The following is an 18,264-nucleotide window of genomic DNA, read 5'->3' as shown; positions in this document are numbered from 1 at the left end:
TAAAATGGCACTGATGGTGGAGGGCTAAGTGGCACTTTCGTTACATACCTGGGGATGATTCCACAGGTGTGTGATTCAGGTTTCCCGTCTGTATGAATTTCTCTATTAATTCCAATGTGCCGGGGGTGGAGTTGATCTCGCTGGGCAAACGTGTGGCGTGTCAGAGACCTGAGAGAATAACAGAGAAACTTTGAATCCATGGAGCTGTCAGTCAGGCAGTGCCACTCCAACCAACTTTAAGAGCCATTTTGTAAACAGAAAACAGAGTGCAAGGAGTGTAATTGTGTTCAGGTGGGAGGTATGGGGATGGCAGCAGGTTGGATTGTCTCAGGTGACATGGGGCACAGGCGATAGATTCTGACAAATGCAAGAGCAACTGCTGTAAGATGCCAGAAACAGGCAGCAGTTATTGGACTGTGAGGGCTGTTTGGGGCCTCTGTGTAGTTGAAATACCAGGGCCTATTTTAAATCAAAGTCCAAGCCTGCTCCCCTTTTATCAGATTCTCACAGAAACAAAGATTCTACATTCTAGAGCCTATTTTAAATCAAAGTCCAATCCTGCTCCCCTTTTGTCAGATTCTCTCAGGAACAAAGATTCTACAGTCTAGGGCCTATTCTAAATCAAAGTCCAGGCCTGCTCCCCTTTTCTCAGTTTCTCACAGAAACAAAGATTCTACAGTCTAGGGCCTATTTTAAATCAAAGTCCAATCCTGCTCCCCTTTTGTCAGATTCTCACAGGAACAAAGATTCTACAGTCTAGGGCCTATTCTAAATCAAAGTCCAATCCTGCTCCCCTTTTCTCAGTTTCTCACAGAAACAAAGATTCTACAGTCTAGGGCCTATTTTAAATCAAAGTCCAGGCCTGCTCCCCTTTTCTCAGTTTCTCACAGAAACAAAGATTCTACAGTCTAGGGCCTATTTTAAATCAAAGTCCAGGCCTGCTCCCCTTTTGTCAGATTCTCACAGGAACAAAGATTCTACAGTCTAGGGCCTATTCTAAACCAAAGTCCAGGCCTGCTCCCCTTTTGTCAATTTCTCACAGAAACAGATTATATAGTCTGGGGCAGGGAAACAGTTATAATCCATATGCCAAGTGTTATGTCAGTATAAACTGCCTTTGTTCCCTTTACTTAGTACTTAATAGCCACCTAAATGTAAGAGTGTGGAAGGAAGGTGTGCAGTTTTGGCGGGAAGGCCATCTTCAGGTAGGGTTGCCACCTTTTGTGGAAAAAAAATACCGGCCTTCCTATATATTTATCTTTTTTCCCTATTAAAAACATTGGAATGAGCCATCATTTTTGCCAGTAAAATGGCGACCAGGTGGCCAGCCTATGTTCAGGCATGTGACATTTTACCTCACACAAGTTCTGGGCACAGCTGCTGCCCCCCCACAGAATGTAGTAAACACTCAGTAAAAGCACGAGCTGGTGGCACATAAGAAGTTAATTTATTGTTTTTATTAAAGAAAAAAACAGTTTCTCTCCTCCTCTGAGCCCCAGACTTCCCTCTGCTCAGCTGCTTATCCATTGCAATGTTAGTTAGTCTGTGTGGATGTCGCTGCTGAGCTGCCATTGGACAGTACTGAGGGGCCGGAATTCCAACTTGAAGCGGCCACTCACTTTCCTGTCAGCACATCACTTTGCCTGTGCACTGGGGACGGCTGAAGGGTCCTGCTCATTGCTCAAACCCTATGGGGTCTTTGTGGGCACTGAGGCGGAACAGCATGAGCAGCTGCCACTTTAGCTGCCTTTGTTTGTGAGAGAAAATTGAGGGGGAAATGATCACATGATTGTCCCTGTCCCGAGAAGAGAGAAAGGGAAGGAGGACACAAGCGGGAAGGAGCCTTGGGATGCTGCATGGTGAGTAGTGCTCATGTCTCTCTCTAATTGCTTGTGTGTGAGTGAGTGTGTGATTGAGTATGTGAGTGAGTGTGTGTGTGTGTGAGTGAGTGTGAGAGAAAGAGTGTGTATGAGTGAGTGTGTCTATGTGTGTGTGAGTGAGTGTGTGATTGACTATGTGAGTGAGTGTGTGTCTGTGTGTCTGTGTGTGAGTGTGTGTGTGTGTGTGTCTAGGAGTGAGTGAGTGTGTGAGTGTGTGTGTGTGTGTGTCTAGGAGTGAGTGAGTGTGTGAGTGTGTGTGTTTGTGTGTGTAGGAGTGAGTGAGTGTGTGAGTGTGTGTGTTTGTGTGTGTAGGAGTGAGTGTGTATGAGTGTGTGTGTGTATCTAGGAGTGAGTGTGTGTGTGTATCTAGGAGTGAGTGTGTGTGTGTGTGTCTAGGAGTGAGTGTGTGTGTGTGTGAGAGTGAGTGAGTGTGTGTGAGTGTGTGTGTCTGTGTATGAGTGTGTGTGTGTGTCTAGGAGTGAGTGAGTGTGTGAGTGTGTGTGTGTATCTAGGAGTGAGTGTGTGTGTGTGTGTGTCTAGGAGTGAGTGTGTGTGTGTGTGTGTCTAGGAGTGAGTGTGTGTGTGTGTGAGAGTGAGTGTGTGTGAGTGTGTGTGTCTGTGTGTGTGTAGGAGTGAGTGAGTGTGTGTCTAGGAGTGAGTGTGTGTGTGAGTGTGTGTGAGTGTGTGTGTCTGTGTGTGTGTAGGAGTGAGTGAGTGTGTGTCTAGGAGTGAGTGTGTATGTGTGAGAGTGAGAGTGAGTGTGTGTGAGTGTGTGTGTCTGTGTAGGAGTGAGTGAGTGTGTGTCTAGGAGTGAGTGTGTGTGTGAGTGTGTGTGAGTGAGTGTGTGTGTGAGTGTGTGTGTGTTTCTAGGAGTGAGTGTGTGTGTGAGTGTGTGAGTGAGTCAGTGTGTGAGTGTGTGTGTGTGTCTAGGAGTGAGTGTGTGTGTGAGTGTGTGAGTGAGTCAGTGTGTGAGTGTGTGTGTGAGTCAGTTTGTGAGTGTGTGAGTGAGTGAGTGTATGAGTGTGTGTGTCAGTGTATGGGCAGGGGAGGAGGAATTCTCCCAAATTCAGCACTAAATCGATTCTTTTTGCCTGGCTTTAATACTTTGTGGGGAAGAAGTCCTGATAATATTAGATCCTTAAAATAAAGAACAGGCATGGGAAACCTGTTATCCAGAAAGCTCCGAATTATGGAATGGCCATCTCAAATAGCCTCCATTTTATCCAAATAATCCAAATTTTTAAAAATGATTTCTGTGTAAAAAGGAAATAGTCGCTTGTACTTGATCCCAACTAAGATATAATTAATCCTTATTGGAAGCAAAACCAGCCTATTGGGTTTATTTCATGTTTATATGATTTTCTAGTAGACTTAAGGTATGAAGATCCAAATTATAGAAAGACTTTTTATCCGGTAGAACCCAGGTCTCCAGGATTCTGGATAACAGGTCCTATACCTGTAATATAGAGAAAACTTGTCTACTCTTAAAGTATTGTGGCGTGAAATATGTGCCATATACCAATATAGGGATAAGGATATGTCCAGAAATACTTTGCTTCCCTATACAGGTATGGGATCTGTTATCTGGAAACCCGTTATCCAGAAAGCACTGAATTACGGAAACTCTGTTTCCCATAGACTTTATTTTATCTGAATAATCCAAAATTATAAAACTGATTTCCTTTTTCTGTGTAATAATAAAACAGTCGCTTGTACTTGATCCCAACTAAGATATAATTAATCCTATTGGCTTTATTTAATGTTTATATGATTTTCTAGTATCCAAGAAAGTGAGATAGACTGGAGCCAACAACCACGGGATATTAGAGTAAAAGAAGAAAGTCTTTATTTCCAAGTATCTTTAAAAACACAGACAGGCATTCTCCTGAGGCTGTACAACTAAACCATGACGTGTCTAGTCACCTGACGCGTTTCGTGCCTCTCTTTGGCACTTCATCAGAGGCACCTCTGATGAAGTGCCAAAGAGAGGCACGAAACGCGTCAGGTGACTAGACACGTCATGGTTTAGTTGTACAGCCTCAGGAGAATGCCTGTCTGTGTTTTTAAAGATACTTGGAAATAAAGACTTTCTTCTTTTACTCTAATATCCCGTGGTTGTTGGCTCCAGTCTATCTCACTTTCTTGGATGTTGCCAATTTGCCAGGTGCGGAGTCTGGCTGACTGAGGGCCACCACGAGGATAGATGCGGACCAGTCGCGTGTGAGTAATAAATACATATAATGATTTTCTAGTAGACTTAAGGTATGAAGATCCAAATTACGGAAAACCCCAGGTCCCCGAGCATTCTGGATAACAGGTCCCATACATGTAGAAAGGTAAAAAATACAATACGAATAAATACAAGCTATGAAGAGCTCATTGTTAAGGAGACAAGAGGATGGAAATCCCTGCCCCGTATAGTTTACAATCTAAATGCTCCGTGGCCCATGTGCAAATTAGCACCTATGTTGGTAAATCAGCCCCAGCCTAATGTATAAGGATAATAACTGTGATCTGTCTTTGGGTGCCCCGATGTAGATCAGGATCTGGTTCCAAAACTGTGAGTAGGAGAAAGGCATATTTCTTACAGAAATGTCAGATTCAGGTTCTGTATCCTGAAGTGTGAATTTAATAACTTTCAGCCTGTGTGATACAATATAATTGCAGCATATTCTAGGCACTTAAATATGAATGTTTTCCTGTGCCGCAGATCTCATGGGAACCTAGCATCCCTACACATGCCATTTTATCCATCGGTATGTAGAGTATGTCTATAGCCAGGATTTATTAGAATTCCACCAATTCCTCAGACCTAATCCTACTTCAGAGCTGATTTTACATACGTGACCCTATGTGAGTGGCTCTCACCTTACGTGGGTATTCCACTATAGCAATAAGCAACTTCTAACATTAATTACAGCATTATTATTACAACATGAATATTTGGCTTTTGATGGAAATCATTATTTTATATAAATATGTTGGAAGTTCAGCATGCATGAACCCTTGCATTATTTGTTGCAGCAAAGTGTAGATTTGCTCTGCCGAGAAGATCCTACTAGTGCAGTAACAGTTACAGAGAACAGGAATGGGCTCCTAACTACAGTGAGCAAAGTTCTCCAGGTTAGTAGTTCCAAACTCCAACAGCAACTCAGCAGCAACCGTCTTCTTCATGATGCACTGGGGGTTCATTCTCAGGTACACGTTTTATTTATGTACACCCTATATAAAAGGTGCTTGAAGGACTATGAGAGATCCGTAGCCTGGGGCTCCAAGTGCAGAACATAGATACAGAAATCTGTAAAATAATTTCTGTTTTAATCCAGATATCATGGGGTTTAAAATACTGGATGTAAAATGTGTGTGCATATAGCTGTGGGATCCTAAATAGGAGTTTTCCCCATTTGCCCATGTCTCTCTCATTGCTTGTGTCTGTGAGTGAGTGTGTGAGTGTGTGTGTGTGAGTGAGTGAGTGAGTGAGTGTGTGTCTGTGTATGAGTGTGTGTGAGTGAGTGAGTTTGTGTGTCTGTGTATGAGAGTGAGTGTGTAAGTGAGTGTGTGTGTCTGTGTATGAGAGTGAGTGTGTGAGTGAGTGTGTGTGTCATGGGCAGGGGAGGATGAATTCTCCCAAATTCAGCATTAAATTGATTCATCACTTTTTGCCTGGCTTTCATGCTTTGTGGGGAAGAAGTCCTGTTAATATTAGCTCCTTAATATAAAGAACAGGTATCGGAAACCCGATATCCAGAAAGCTCCGAATTACAGAACGGCCGTCTCCCATAGTCTCCATTTTATCCAAATAATCCACATTTTTTAAACATTATTTCCTTTTTCTCAGTAATAATAAAATAGTCGCTTGTACTTGATCCCAACTGAGATAAAATTAATCCTTATTGGAGGCAAAACCAGCCTATTGGGTTTATTTCATGTTTATATGATTTTCTAATAGACTTAAGGTATGAAGATCCAGATTACGGAAAGATCCGTTATCCGGAAGACCCCAGGTCCCGAGAATTCTGTATAACAGGTCCCATACCTGTTATATAAAGAAAACTTGCCTACTCTTAAAGTATTGTGGCGTGAAATATGTGCCGTCTGCTAATATAGGGATAAGGATATATCCAGAAATACTTTGCTTCCCTATACAGGTATGAGATCCGTTATCTGGAAACCCGTTATCAAAAAAGCTCTGAATTACGGAAAGTCTGTCTCACATAGACTCCATTTTATCCCTGTTCTCTGTAACTGTTACTGCACTAGTTGTATCTTCCCGGCAGAGCAAGTCTATATTTTGCTGCAACAAATAATGCAAGGGTTCATGCATGCTGAACTAAATAGGAGTTTTCCCCATTTATTGTGACCACCAGTGCACCACCAATGTGGGGGGATTTTGTGTTGGTTGCTGTTGACTAGGTTTCGGTTCGGGATTCGGCCAGGATTCGGCCTTTTTCAGCAGGATTGGGATTTCAGCCGAATCCTTCTGTCCGACCGAACCGAATCTGAATACTAATTTGCATATGCAAATTAGGGGCGGGAGGGAAATTGTAAAAAATGTTTTCCCCTTCCCACCCCTAATTTGCATATTTGCATAACCCAATTAGCAGAGTGCTACAGCCCTGAAACAAACACGTCCTGTTTCTTTAAGTATTGTGTTGGTACAACATTATCAGAAATAGAAAAAAATTGATCCTGAATATGTATCTGGTTTCCAGGGTCACTGACCTTGGCAACTAGAACACTTTCACTCGTTAAACGATAAACAAATATAATTAGTAATTAGGCATACATATATTTACTCAGAGATATATCCTTATACTGGTAAAGGATGTGTTATCAGAGGATCTGTTATCAGGAGACCTGTTATCCAGAGAGCTCCAAATCACGGAAAAGGTCATCTCCCATAGATTTCATTTTAATTAAATAATACAAATCTTTAAAAATTATTTTCTTTTTCTGTGTAATAATAAAACAGTACCTTGTACATTATACCAAGTAAGATTTAATGAATCCTTATTAGTGAGAAAACAATCATTTTTGAATTTTAACAGATTTAAGTTCCAAATTACAGAAAGATCCTGTATCTGGAAAACCCCAGGTCCTGAGCATTCCGGATAACATATCCCATACGCCCACTACATTCCTAATAAAGGGAAATCCTGAGTTATACACTTCTGCAAAACTAGTAAAAATATGCAATAACATTTGCATTAATAATAATACAGGTATGGTATCTGTTATCCGGAAACCCGTTATCCAGAAAGCTCTGAGTTAGGGAATGGCTGTCTTCTGTGTAATAATAAAACAGTCGCTTGTACTTAAACCAAACTAAGATATAATTAATCCTTATTGGAAGCAAAACCAGCCTTTTGGGTTTATTTAATATTTATATGAATGTTTTTCTGTATAGAACAACAACATTGTGGGCAAAGAAATAAAAACAATAAGGAGGTTGTTTACTAAACATTGAATTTATCTGGTCAGGGTTTTTGGGGCAAAAACTGTAATTTTTCGTGGAAAAAACCCTCTAATTTTCCGAGATTTATTAAATAAATCCAAATCCGAAAATCTGCCATCTCAGACCTGTCTATGTCCTTTATAAGTCAATAGGAGAGGCACCAATCTCAGTTTAAAGTTACCGTGCTTCACGATTCAGGTTTCCGTTTGATTTTACTGGGGTTTTTTCCCCCGATTAGATTGATTCAAGTTTTTAAAATAATAAATAAGGTCAAATAAAATAATGAGATACATTCTGAGTTTAGTAAATAACCCCCTAAGACATTTGTTCCAAAAAAAAAATAAATGACTCATTTAATAAAAACGAAATGAGCAAAAGTGCTCAGGGGAACGTATCCTTCCCCGTTTAGAAACTGTTCATTGTTATGTCGCTTAATATGGCACCGACATACTCAGCAGTGTTGCATGACAAGATAACCCAATACACAGCGACACTAAATTGCAGCAGACAAGACGAGCGAGACCAAAATGAGTAAAAATTCTCATTCCCGTTGAGTGTAGAATCTATAGGGAATAGTTAATGGACAATTGGATGCTTCTGGCTCCTTTATTTTGGGCCCCGCTGCCTTCATTTTCCCAAATCTGATTTTGCTTATGGACTGTTCCATTAAAATACAATACTAATTGTGGAGGGTTTGAGTATCGGATACACTTCTCCAGTGTCAGCTGGTTCCAGTCAGGCCCATTCCATGGAGAGGTTTTTTTTTAGCCCAAACCCTTTTTCTACATGAATCCCACCGTGTCTGTTCTTTACATTAGATTCCGCTGCTCCGTCATGTCTGCTCTACATTATCCAGAGCCATGCTTTTTACGGAATCTTTAATTTTTCCTGTCTGTCAGGGCAAAAGCCAGTATGTCTGGCGGATTTATGTTTAATTTTCTGTGAAATGCCATGAAAATTGAGAGAGAGAGAGAGAGATAGGGCGTATAATTGTTAGAAGGACTGGCAAACATTCCACTGGAGATATATTTCTACCTATATTTCTCCTTTTGATGTACATGTATAAATAAATAAATAAATAAATATATATATATATATATATATATATATATATATATATATATATATATATATCTGTGCACATGCTTATATATTAAACAGGGATCGGTGGGTACCACAGGGCTGTTTTACACAATAATATTAAAAATATACTAAATAAATTGCATTTTGCAGATGGAGCAGACCATTCAGGTTAGATAGATTGATTAATGTTTATACAATCAGAATGGGCCCCTTACAGGAAGCTGCACTTCCTGTTACAAAGAGAATTATTTCCCCTTATTTTTTTTTCTCCTGCTGCCGTGTGCCCCCATATTTTGTTGGGTGTTTTATCCTGATATAAGTATGCTTATAAGATATCGTTTTTATTAGCTCCCTGGTTTGCAAACAGGTTGCTAGGATTATTTACCCTAGTGACCAGGAGCAGCTAGAAAGTCACAATGGAACATGAACAGGAGCCAGGGTTTCGGTTGTTGGGGGTAAGGCAACTGTATAGCGCAGGATGGAATAAGTCCGAAGGCACACGCTAATGGTTTAAAAACATACAAAATAAATAATGGGGACCATTTGTAAAGTTTCTTTTTTTTTCATTTTCAAGTAGAAGAAATGCATGGCAAGGGTTAGTTCTCCTTAAAAGAGAACTTTGTGCAGATCTGTGATGTCGTGCCGGGCAAAGTATCTTCCGATTGTATGGGATCCCGATGATCCATGAAGAAATCTGGTTGCTCACGCTGAGCCCATCGACGCTGCACCCTGGAGACTGAATGGGAAATGCTTTGTGTATCGCTTCATGTGACTCACATTTTCCATTCCCTCTCATTAAAGGAGCAGGAACTTAGTGCCGGAGCAGTGAATTCCACTTTACTTGTCCTTTAAAAGATATATAGAAAAAGCAATACAGTTTTGCTGATGTATTATATATATATATATAAAATCTACAGTTTGGTCATTTTCTTATGGGACCAAACTATAAAGGATATCCTTATAATACACAAAAGCCATGAATATCTTGTAAATTATATCCTTATAAACGGTGAGTTCTGATGTCATCAGTTAGAAACGGTGAGTTCTGATGTCATTTCTGTCACATGACTCACTGAAATTCGTGTATTATAATAAATAAACCCCCAGTTGCAAAATATGAGGATATTAGAAGTTACCTCGGAGTTCCTTCGGCCTCGTGTTTTTATATGGTCATGAAACTCCTCGGTAACTTATCATATACTTATATTTTACAAGAGGGGGTACTTTATTCACTATATAATACACAAAAGCCATGAATATCTTTCCCCTTTTTGGAAAATCTACTTAAAAACCTCTGTGACTTATAATATTCTTATATTTTACAATAAGGGCTACTTAAATCAGTATATAAACCGTGCATTTCTACGTCAGTAAGCCCCGTTTATACACTAGAGCAGTGATCCCCAACCAGTAGCTCGTGAGCAACATGTTGCTCTCCAACCCCATGGATGTTGCTTCCAGTTGCCTCAAAGCAGGGGCTTATTTTTAAATAAGTTTGGGTTTACAAATTTTGGTTGTATAAAAAACAGTTAAACTGCCAAACAGAGCCTCAGTGTAGGTTGACAATCCACATAAGGGATATCAAATGGCCAATCACAGCCCTTATTTGGCACCCCAAGAACATTTTTCATGCTTGTGTTGCTCCCCAACAACTTTTACTTCTCAATGTTGCTCACGGGTTCAAAAGGTTGGGGATCCCTGCACTAGAGAGAACACTTTCCCCAAAAAGGAACTACTGGGAGAAAATTTAATCAGCAAAAAGCAGAACAGCCTTCAAAGTGTCATTTTGAAGCATTTTGCCAAAACACTGCATATACATATAGCAAAGAAATTAAGACACTGGACATAAAAGCTGTAGAATATATACAGATATATATATATATATATATATATATATATATATATATATATATATATATATATATATATATAGTGAATAAAGTACCCCCTCTTGTAAAATATAAGGATATTATAAGTTACCGAGGAGTTTCATGACCATGGAACTCCGAGGTAACTTCTAATAGCCTTATATTTTGCAACTGGGGGTACTTTATTTATTATAATACACAAGTTTCAGTGAGTCGTGTGACAGAAATGACATCAGAACTCACCGTTTATAACTGATGACATCAGAACTCACCGTTTATAAGGATATAATTTACAAGATATTCATGGCTTTTGTGTATTTTATATATATATATATATATATAGTGAATAAAGTACCCCCTCTTGTAAAATATAAGGATTTTTTAAGTTACCGAGGAGTTTCATGACCATGGAACTCCGAGGTAACTTCTAATATCCTCATATTTTGCAACTGGGGGTACTTTATTTATTATAATACACAAGTTTCAGTGAGTCACGTGACAGAAATGACATCAGAACTCACCGTTTATAACTGATGACATCAGAACTCACCATTTATAAGGATATCATTTACAGGATATTCATGGCTTTTGTGTATTCCATTGTGTATTCCATTCATGTAAATGTCAAGCTGCAGGGCCACGGTCAAGGGGTGCTTTACAACCAGGGGCCACAGGAGTAGTAGGCAAAATATATTCTGCACCTTATTAAAAATCTTAGAAAGTTTGCCTTGTGCGGTTCTGTTTGGTTCAAGGAGGGTGCCACACACCTTTAGGGAACCCTGTACATAGCTAAAGGGCTCCCCAGTAGTGATGTGTGGGCTGATCCGAAAATGGTGGTAACCTGCAAACACACATCTTGGTGGGTATAGGCCAAACTGTGCCAAACACGTGACTTCTCTGTGCCCTGCTTCCAACTCCAGCCGCCACTTTCAAGTTGGCAGTTGCAGATTGGGCAAAGTACAAAAAAAAAAAAACATGGCAGCAACATTCATAAATGAGGCCGCAGGTATGGAGGTCAGTCGTTTCCACCGTCTTTTTTCCACTTTGAACCATATGTAAGGTCTATGTATTTTCCGCAGGACAGGCATGGAGTGTGCAACGCAATGGAATCATAACAGATCATTGTTATTCCCTCTTCCCTTGTGATCAAAGGAAACAAAATATTTATTTAACTTTGATTTTTTTCGTTTCCTCCCCGTATTACAGAATTATCTCCAGCCATGAGGTTCCGTGGTGACCTTTATTGTTCTGGCTTCACTAGAGCACCTGAATGATGAAAATAGATATATAAGGACTAATCTACATTCGGTCCACATTTTCAATGGTTTTTACAATGTAACTGGAAACAATGCAGCAGCAGCAGCCAGTTCTCCTGCGGGTCTTTTAATCTGCTGGCTTCTGTTACACTGCTTTAGGAGTCAGAACCAGTAGTGCAGAGAAAATAAACAAGACAGATGCAATGACAGTTACAGATAACCTTTACATTTTTAATGAACGTATATGGGGAAATTACATTTTCTTTCATTATAGAGAAACAGCTTGGTTTGTTTTTGGGCAGCAAAGTGCACACTCAGCAGCAGGCGACTCGAATACGTGACGTGCATGAGTCATGTCGAGCAGTGACAGTTGTCGTACCACATGACCACGTCTGTTTGACCCTGAGCCGGGCCAATTAAAGAGATAAAATTGTTTTCTGCTCCTTTGTTTCTGCCTCTCTGTGACAGGTGCCAGTACAGATGTTTGTGTTGCTTGTACATGGATCTGTCTGCATTTTGCTGATGAGATGCCTGGAATCAACATGATGTGCCAAGCTGCATTATATCTAGAGGAGGCTCAGTCTATATAAAGGGGACTTTCTACATGTTCTCATCTATTTCTTTTGTGGCATTTTCCTATTACTTTGCATAGGAGTTACAGGGTAATTAGGGATAAACCAAATCCAGGATTCGGTTCGGGATTTGGCCAGGATTCGGCCTTTTTCAGCAGGATGCAGCTTCTGCCTGGCCGAACTAAATCCAAATCCTAATTTGCATATGCAAATTAGGTGTGGGGAGGGAAATCTCGTGACTTTTTGTCACAAAACAAGGAAGTAAAAAATGTTTCCCCTTAACATCCCTAATTTGCATATGCAAATTAGGATTCTGGTTCGCTATTTGGATCTCAGAATCCAAAATAGTGGATTCGGTACATTGCTAGTTCTAATTCATTCAAAAAATTACCATTTGTAAATGTCATTGTGACTAAAAGCAATATCTGTCTGTCCCTTGCTAGTTCCTGCACTGCTGGCCCTGACTACACATACAGTTGAAAAAACATTGCGGTAGTCAGCTCCCCACCAGCCAAGACTTCCACAATGCCTTGCGTGCTGTGTGACCTGTAAAGAAGGAGATTCAGATCAGATCAATTAGAATCAAATCTGTTTTCATTGTGCAAAATGCTTTGTTTAGATTTACAGTAGACTGTACTGATAATACAACAACACTGTGCAATGTCGCCAAACGAGCTGATCTCCCCCTGATATGCCCTCATTGAAGTGGGTGCTATCGGGCTGATCCGATCTGGGGCCCTAGGGCCCAACGATTCGATTAGTTTGTCGGCAGCTTTTAACGGCCTGTGTATGGGGGTCTTTAGATTGCAAGCTCTATGGGGCGTGGACCCCCTTCCTTTTGTCAGTCTAGTAAAATGAATGTGATATTTTTTTTTATCTTTCAGTGCCTTATCTGAATGGATTCGGGAGAGAACTGGATTTCTCAGAAAGATTCAGCTGACCGGAGCACAGGGTTGCAGGTGGGTTGCTTGATTGGCTGTTTTCTAAGCTCGGGGCATGTTTCAGCCAATAGAGTGGCTTGTTTATGGCCAGCTTTACTGTTCTTGACATTGACCCCTGTACTTGTAAAACCACTTGTGAGCCAATGTCAGCAGATTTTTGGCCGCATTATTCCCCAATCACATCTTGATACTCCCTTGACCAGACCTTGCCCCCAGTTCTGCCTAGGGATGCACCAAATCCAGGATTTGGTTCGCGATTTGGCCTTTTTCAGCAGGATTCGGATTCTGCCGAATCCTTCTGCCCAGGCGAACTGAATCCAAATCCTAATTGGCATATGCAAATTAGTGGTAGGATGGAAATTGTGTAACTTTTTGTCACAATACAAGGAAGTAAAAATGTTTTCCCCTTCCCACCAAATTAGTGGTAGGATGGAAATTGTGTAACTTTTTGTCACAATACAAGGAAGTAAAAATGTTTTCCCCTTCCCACCAAATTAGGATTCGGATTTGGTTCGATATTCAGCCGAATCTTTCGCGAAGGATTCCTAAAAAGTGGATTCGGTGCATCCCTAGTTCTGCCTAATTCTTTCTGTATCTCAGGTCAACAAACAAAGTTTGTAGGCCTTTTCAGTGAGGCACACAGTATAAATTCGGAAGCAGATTATGGGAAACAGGTAGGGTTGCCACCTGGCCGGTAAAATATGTATATGCCAATGTTATTAATAGGAAAAAACTGCAAGAATATAGGAAGGCCATTATTTTTTAGGCAACCCTAGAAAGAGTAGACTGGGCTGTTACTGCAGGGATGAGCCAAAACTGGGTCTGTAATACAGTTTATGAACCGCGCATCAGCAGTGATTGTGTTACCAGCTTTTAGTTGGCATGCTCCCTGCCCAGCCCTGGTATAAACATGTCCCTAAATATTTCAGTAACCTAATGAGAACATAACTTGGGGGGAAAAAAGAGAAATCCAGAACTGGATGCATAACCGGACTCCTGCATTCCACTCTACTTTTCTGCTCAGCTTCTCTGCACTGGATCTGTTTCCCTGTCATGTTAATATAACAGCTGCCCCAACTATGTGACTCTTGTTTTTCAATTCATATAAATTTGCAACTTCCTGCCGGCCTGTGGGAGTAAGGCTTGGACAGCAGCCATTGTGTCTGTCTCAGAGCCATAATCAAACTATAACATTCTTGTGCATTAGAGATGTATGGAGTACAAAACACGCACACGGGGCGCAGGGTATTGGGTTTGCCAACTCCATCCTTTGGACTCTTTACTTTACTTTGTGTTTTGCGAGAGTAGGGAAAGATGCCTTCAAATCTGAATGGCTCCCCAGGGGATTTATATAAACGTCCATCTTTAATCAGTTTAAAACCCCCTCCGCCTTCTTTCATTTCAATAATACAACAATAGTTCGAATATTTAGAAAATTAAAAGCATATGTACCCACTTAACAATTGTGTTCTGTAACATCTCTCCTGTTGCCTTAGTTGGAACACACGGTGCTCATATAGTACATAGCACAAGGCAGCACCCTCTTTTGATCGGATGTAGATACAATATTGGCAAGGACAAGTAATGCTGAATAAGTTATAATATCACTATTTTGAATGTTCTCTCCTCTGCTTGTGCCTTAGGAGAAGCTGGCACAATGAGCTGGAGCTTCTTGACACGCCTCCTAGAAGAAATCCATAACCACTCCACATTTGTGGGCAAGATCTGGTTGACCGTCTTGATCGTCTTTCGCATCGTCTTGACCGTCGTGGGGGGAGAGTCGATCTACTACGACGAGCAAGCCAAGTTTGTGTGCAACACCGGGCAACCGGGCTGCGAGAACGTGTGTTATAACGCGTTTGCTCCCCTCTCCCACGTTCGCTTCTGGGTTTTCCAAATCATCTTGGTGGCAACGCCGTCCCTTTTTTACTTAGGATATGCCATCCATAAAATAGCGAGGACGGAGGAGCACCTGGAGCAAGAAAAAAGAGTAAAGCACCGGATGTTCCCAATGCGTTGGAAGCAACAGCATGGTTTAGGGGATGCCGACGATGACAATGAAGAGGACCCCATGATGTACCCTGAAACTGACATTGCAAGCGAAAGGAGCAAACGTGAATGTGTGCGCAGCAGGGTGAAACACGACGGGCGAAGGCGTATCCGTGCTGATGGACTAATGAGGATTTATGTTCTTCAGCTTCTTTTTAGAACATTTTTTGAGGTGGGATTTCTGGCAGGACAGTTCTTCCTGTATGGGTTTGAAGTCACCCCAATATATGTGTGCGATACAAAGCCTTGTCCTCACAATGTGGATTGCTTCATATCACGACCCACTGAAAAGACTATATTCTTGCTTATTATGTATGGAGTAAGTGGTCTTTGCTTGCTTCTCAACATTTGGGAAATGCTCCACCTTGGGTTTGGGGCAATACTTGATGCGATTAACAGCAGGAAGGAGTCTGATGATACCTCTGCCTACAATTACCCTTTCACATGGAACACCCCATCAGCTCCCCCCGGGTACAATATTGTCGTGAAGCCTGATCAAATCCAGTACACAGATCTCTCAAACGCCAAGATGGCTTACAAACAGAACAGGGCCAACATTGCTCAGGAGCAACAATATGGCAGCAGCGAGGACAATATCCCTGCCAATCTAGAGCACTTGCAGCAAGAAATCCAGGTCGCTCAGGAGAGGCTAGAAATGGCCATCCAAGCCTACAACAGCCACAGCCATCTGCCTTCGTCCAAAGAGAAGAAGATCAAGAAGGGCTCAAACAAGAGCAGCGTCAGCAGCCGCTCCGGGGATGGAAAGACGTCTGTGTGGATTTAGTGCGAGTTGTGATGACTTGTCTCCGGGAGGAACTTGAGCAGAGTTATAACTTCCATTTGTGTAAATATTTTGGATTTGTTAGTATTTAAGTGACTCATACGGCAAGGGCCGGGGCTATAGAGAGTAAGGCACTGTATCTGCAGAACGTTAAATGGTTTGTTATTGTGGCAGATCCGATGGCTCTGATTTATAACATTCAATGGGGACAGTAATACACTACGATGACAACTCTGGCTGTCGCATTTGTTTATCTATTGGACATTTTCTCCTGTCTTTTTATAATGAGCATAAACTGCTTATTTAGCCCAAGATTTGTCTTTTTTTCCTTTTTTTTTCGTTCATACATTGGAAGTATTTATCAAAATACCCCTCCCCAGCCGGATGAATCAAAGCAAAAAAAGAACGTGGGACTTTGAGTTTCTGAGCCTGTGTTAAATAAGTGCATTAAACGTTCAGCTTGACGGATTAACCCCACGTGGTCAGCCCGAAGGTTAAAAGTGCCTCTGTTTTGTTACAGTTCTTGCATCAGTTTTTTTTATACTTTATTTTTTGGTTAAAAGATTAAAAAAAACACAGCTGTCCTCATAGGAGGGAATAATTTGTCCTTATACAGCCTTGTTTTCTGTTTGTACTGATGTTCTTGTATAGGAATGCTAGCGGCGCGGCTGATGGAACACAGAATACAGGCGTCCTGTTCATCGAATAAGGATTCCCCTATTGGATATTCCATAGGGTGCTCCCAGAGGATTTAAATCAAAGGTTCTCTAGGTTATTCTTATCATTGCTTTGTTCATTCTAGAGGCGGAAAATATTGCTGTGATTGCGACTTTAGAGCCACATTTCTTAGAGGCAACAATAGAATGCTTCCATTGCCTTCCAAAGGCTGCAAGCACTGCTATCTCTTTATATTCGGTCTTACCCCTGCCTGTGGTGCATACACCTGCTGAGCCTCAAACACCCTGGGAGAAGGCATAATGCCTGCCAACTTACCTTTTCCCTCCATGATGGCATTTTAAAAAGAACCCAACTACCCGTCTGTTTTAATAATCATGTGGTCTGCTTTACACTTATTGCACGTGGGGAGATTTGAGTGCTGTAGTTGGATAGCGGCCGATATGCCTCTGTCGTGGCTTCCCATAGAGCTATAAGTGCAGAGACAGATGAGAAGATTTGGGGAGATTTAGTTGCTTGGTGACAAATCGCCTCTACTTCGGACCATTAATCTCAACCGAACTGCCTTCACGCCGGCTTGCATCACAAGGAAACTTCGGGCGACTTCGGAAAACAAGGCGATCTGGGTTCCATCCCACCGACGATTTAGATTCTAGCCGGCGGGGAGGCAGTTCAGGGAGATAAGTCGTCCAAAGAAGATGCGATTTGTTGCCGGACGACTTAATCTCCCCGAATCTTCTCGTCTGTCTCTTCCCTTAAAGTGGCAGATTTAAATTCTTATTTCTCTAGTCAGCCCTTTCTGCACTGACTGTTTGGGCCTACTAGAAAAGGATTTTCCTTTAAGTCCAAAATCTCCTTCAAGGAGAATTCAACCCCCCACTAATAAAGCCTCCTACCCTACATAGTCCCACTCCCTGCTCCTCCCTGCACAGGTGATAACACCTGTAAGTGCCCCATATCCTTTAATTACCTCTCGTTGCAGAGTCAGCGAAGCTCACGGGCGCCATCTTCCGGCTCTTCGGTCTTCTTCATGTCTTCTCCTTAACTTTGGCAATTTCCGGCACTTACGGAGCATGTGCAGTTGTCAAGAAACGGAAGACTGCTCCAACTGCGCATGCGCCAATACAGCAATAACGTCCTGAAGAAGACCAAAAAGCCGGAAGATTACGCCCTTGAGCTCCGCTGCACTCAGGGGCGATCCACCAATGAAGCGGGTTGAGACACTTATCTCAGGTGGCAGCGCCCCCTGGCACTCTGTGGGTTCTGGCAAATGCCAGAGGGGCATCTCTATGGTTCCATAGAAAGTTACCATATAGTGGGCTGGAAGGGGGCTATTTGGGCTGGTAGGGGGCTGTTTGGGCCTCTGTGTACTTGGAATGGCAGGGCCTATTTTGACTCCCAGTCCAGGCCTGTCCTGGTAACAAAGAGCCAAATTTCAGTTTTTCAACACGGAAAATCGGCTCTTCTAGTGCAGAGAGTGCAATTGTGCTCACTGCACTAGTAACTTGGACCTCCCCCTCCAGTGCAACATGGACCATCCCCAAACCCCCCCGGCGCACTTTTCAGTCGCAGCAAATGAGTTGAATAAAGTATTTTTTGGGGAGAAAAAAAAAGTAAAATTTAAAAAAATCTGAATCTATGTCAAATCAACGAGTAGTATCAGCAGTAAGATCCTTCACAACTGGTGGCCAAGTTCTTCCAACC

General features: G+C 41.7%; 1 protein-coding gene across 3 annotated transcripts; it reads left to right on the top strand.

Annotated features, from left to right (window-relative positions):
• Positions 1-1,554: 1,554 nt before the first annotated feature.
• On the top strand, positions 1,555-16,496 carry LOC108700843 (gap junction gamma-1 protein). Of its 3 annotated transcripts, none has more exons than XM_018234835.2 (4): positions 1,555-1,859; positions 4,905-5,003; positions 12,999-13,073; positions 14,699-16,496. In XM_018234835.2, the coding sequence occupies exon 4, from the start codon at positions 14,713-14,715 to the stop codon at positions 15,886-15,888; it is 1,176 nt and encodes a 391-aa protein (XP_018090324.1). In that variant the 5' UTR covers positions 1,555-1,859; positions 4,905-5,003; positions 12,999-13,073; positions 14,699-14,712; the 3' UTR covers positions 15,889-16,496. The 3 variants fall into 3 exon arrangements, with proteins under 3 accessions (XP_018090324.1, XP_041432794.1, XP_018090323.1); XM_041576860.1 differs by having other exon boundaries at positions 4,905-5,078; XM_018234834.2 differs by lacking the exon at positions 4,905-5,003.
• The last annotated feature ends 1,768 nt before the right edge of the window (positions 16,497-18,264 follow it).

Source organism: Xenopus laevis, chromosome 9_10L, assembly GCF_017654675.1.
Source record: "Xenopus laevis strain J_2021 chromosome 9_10L, Xenopus_laevis_v10.1, whole genome shotgun sequence".
Classification (NCBI taxonomy): Eukaryota; Metazoa; Chordata; class Amphibia; order Anura; family Pipidae; genus Xenopus; species Xenopus laevis.
The sequence above is the reverse complement of the archived record's forward strand: the minus strand, read 5'-3'. Positions and strand labels throughout refer to the sequence as shown.

Excerpts from the sequence above, each read along its gene's own strand:
- LOC108700843 (XM_018234834.2), top strand. The coding sequence starts at position 14,713 with ATGAGCTGGAGCTTCTTGACACGCCTCCTAGAAGAAATCCATAACCAC.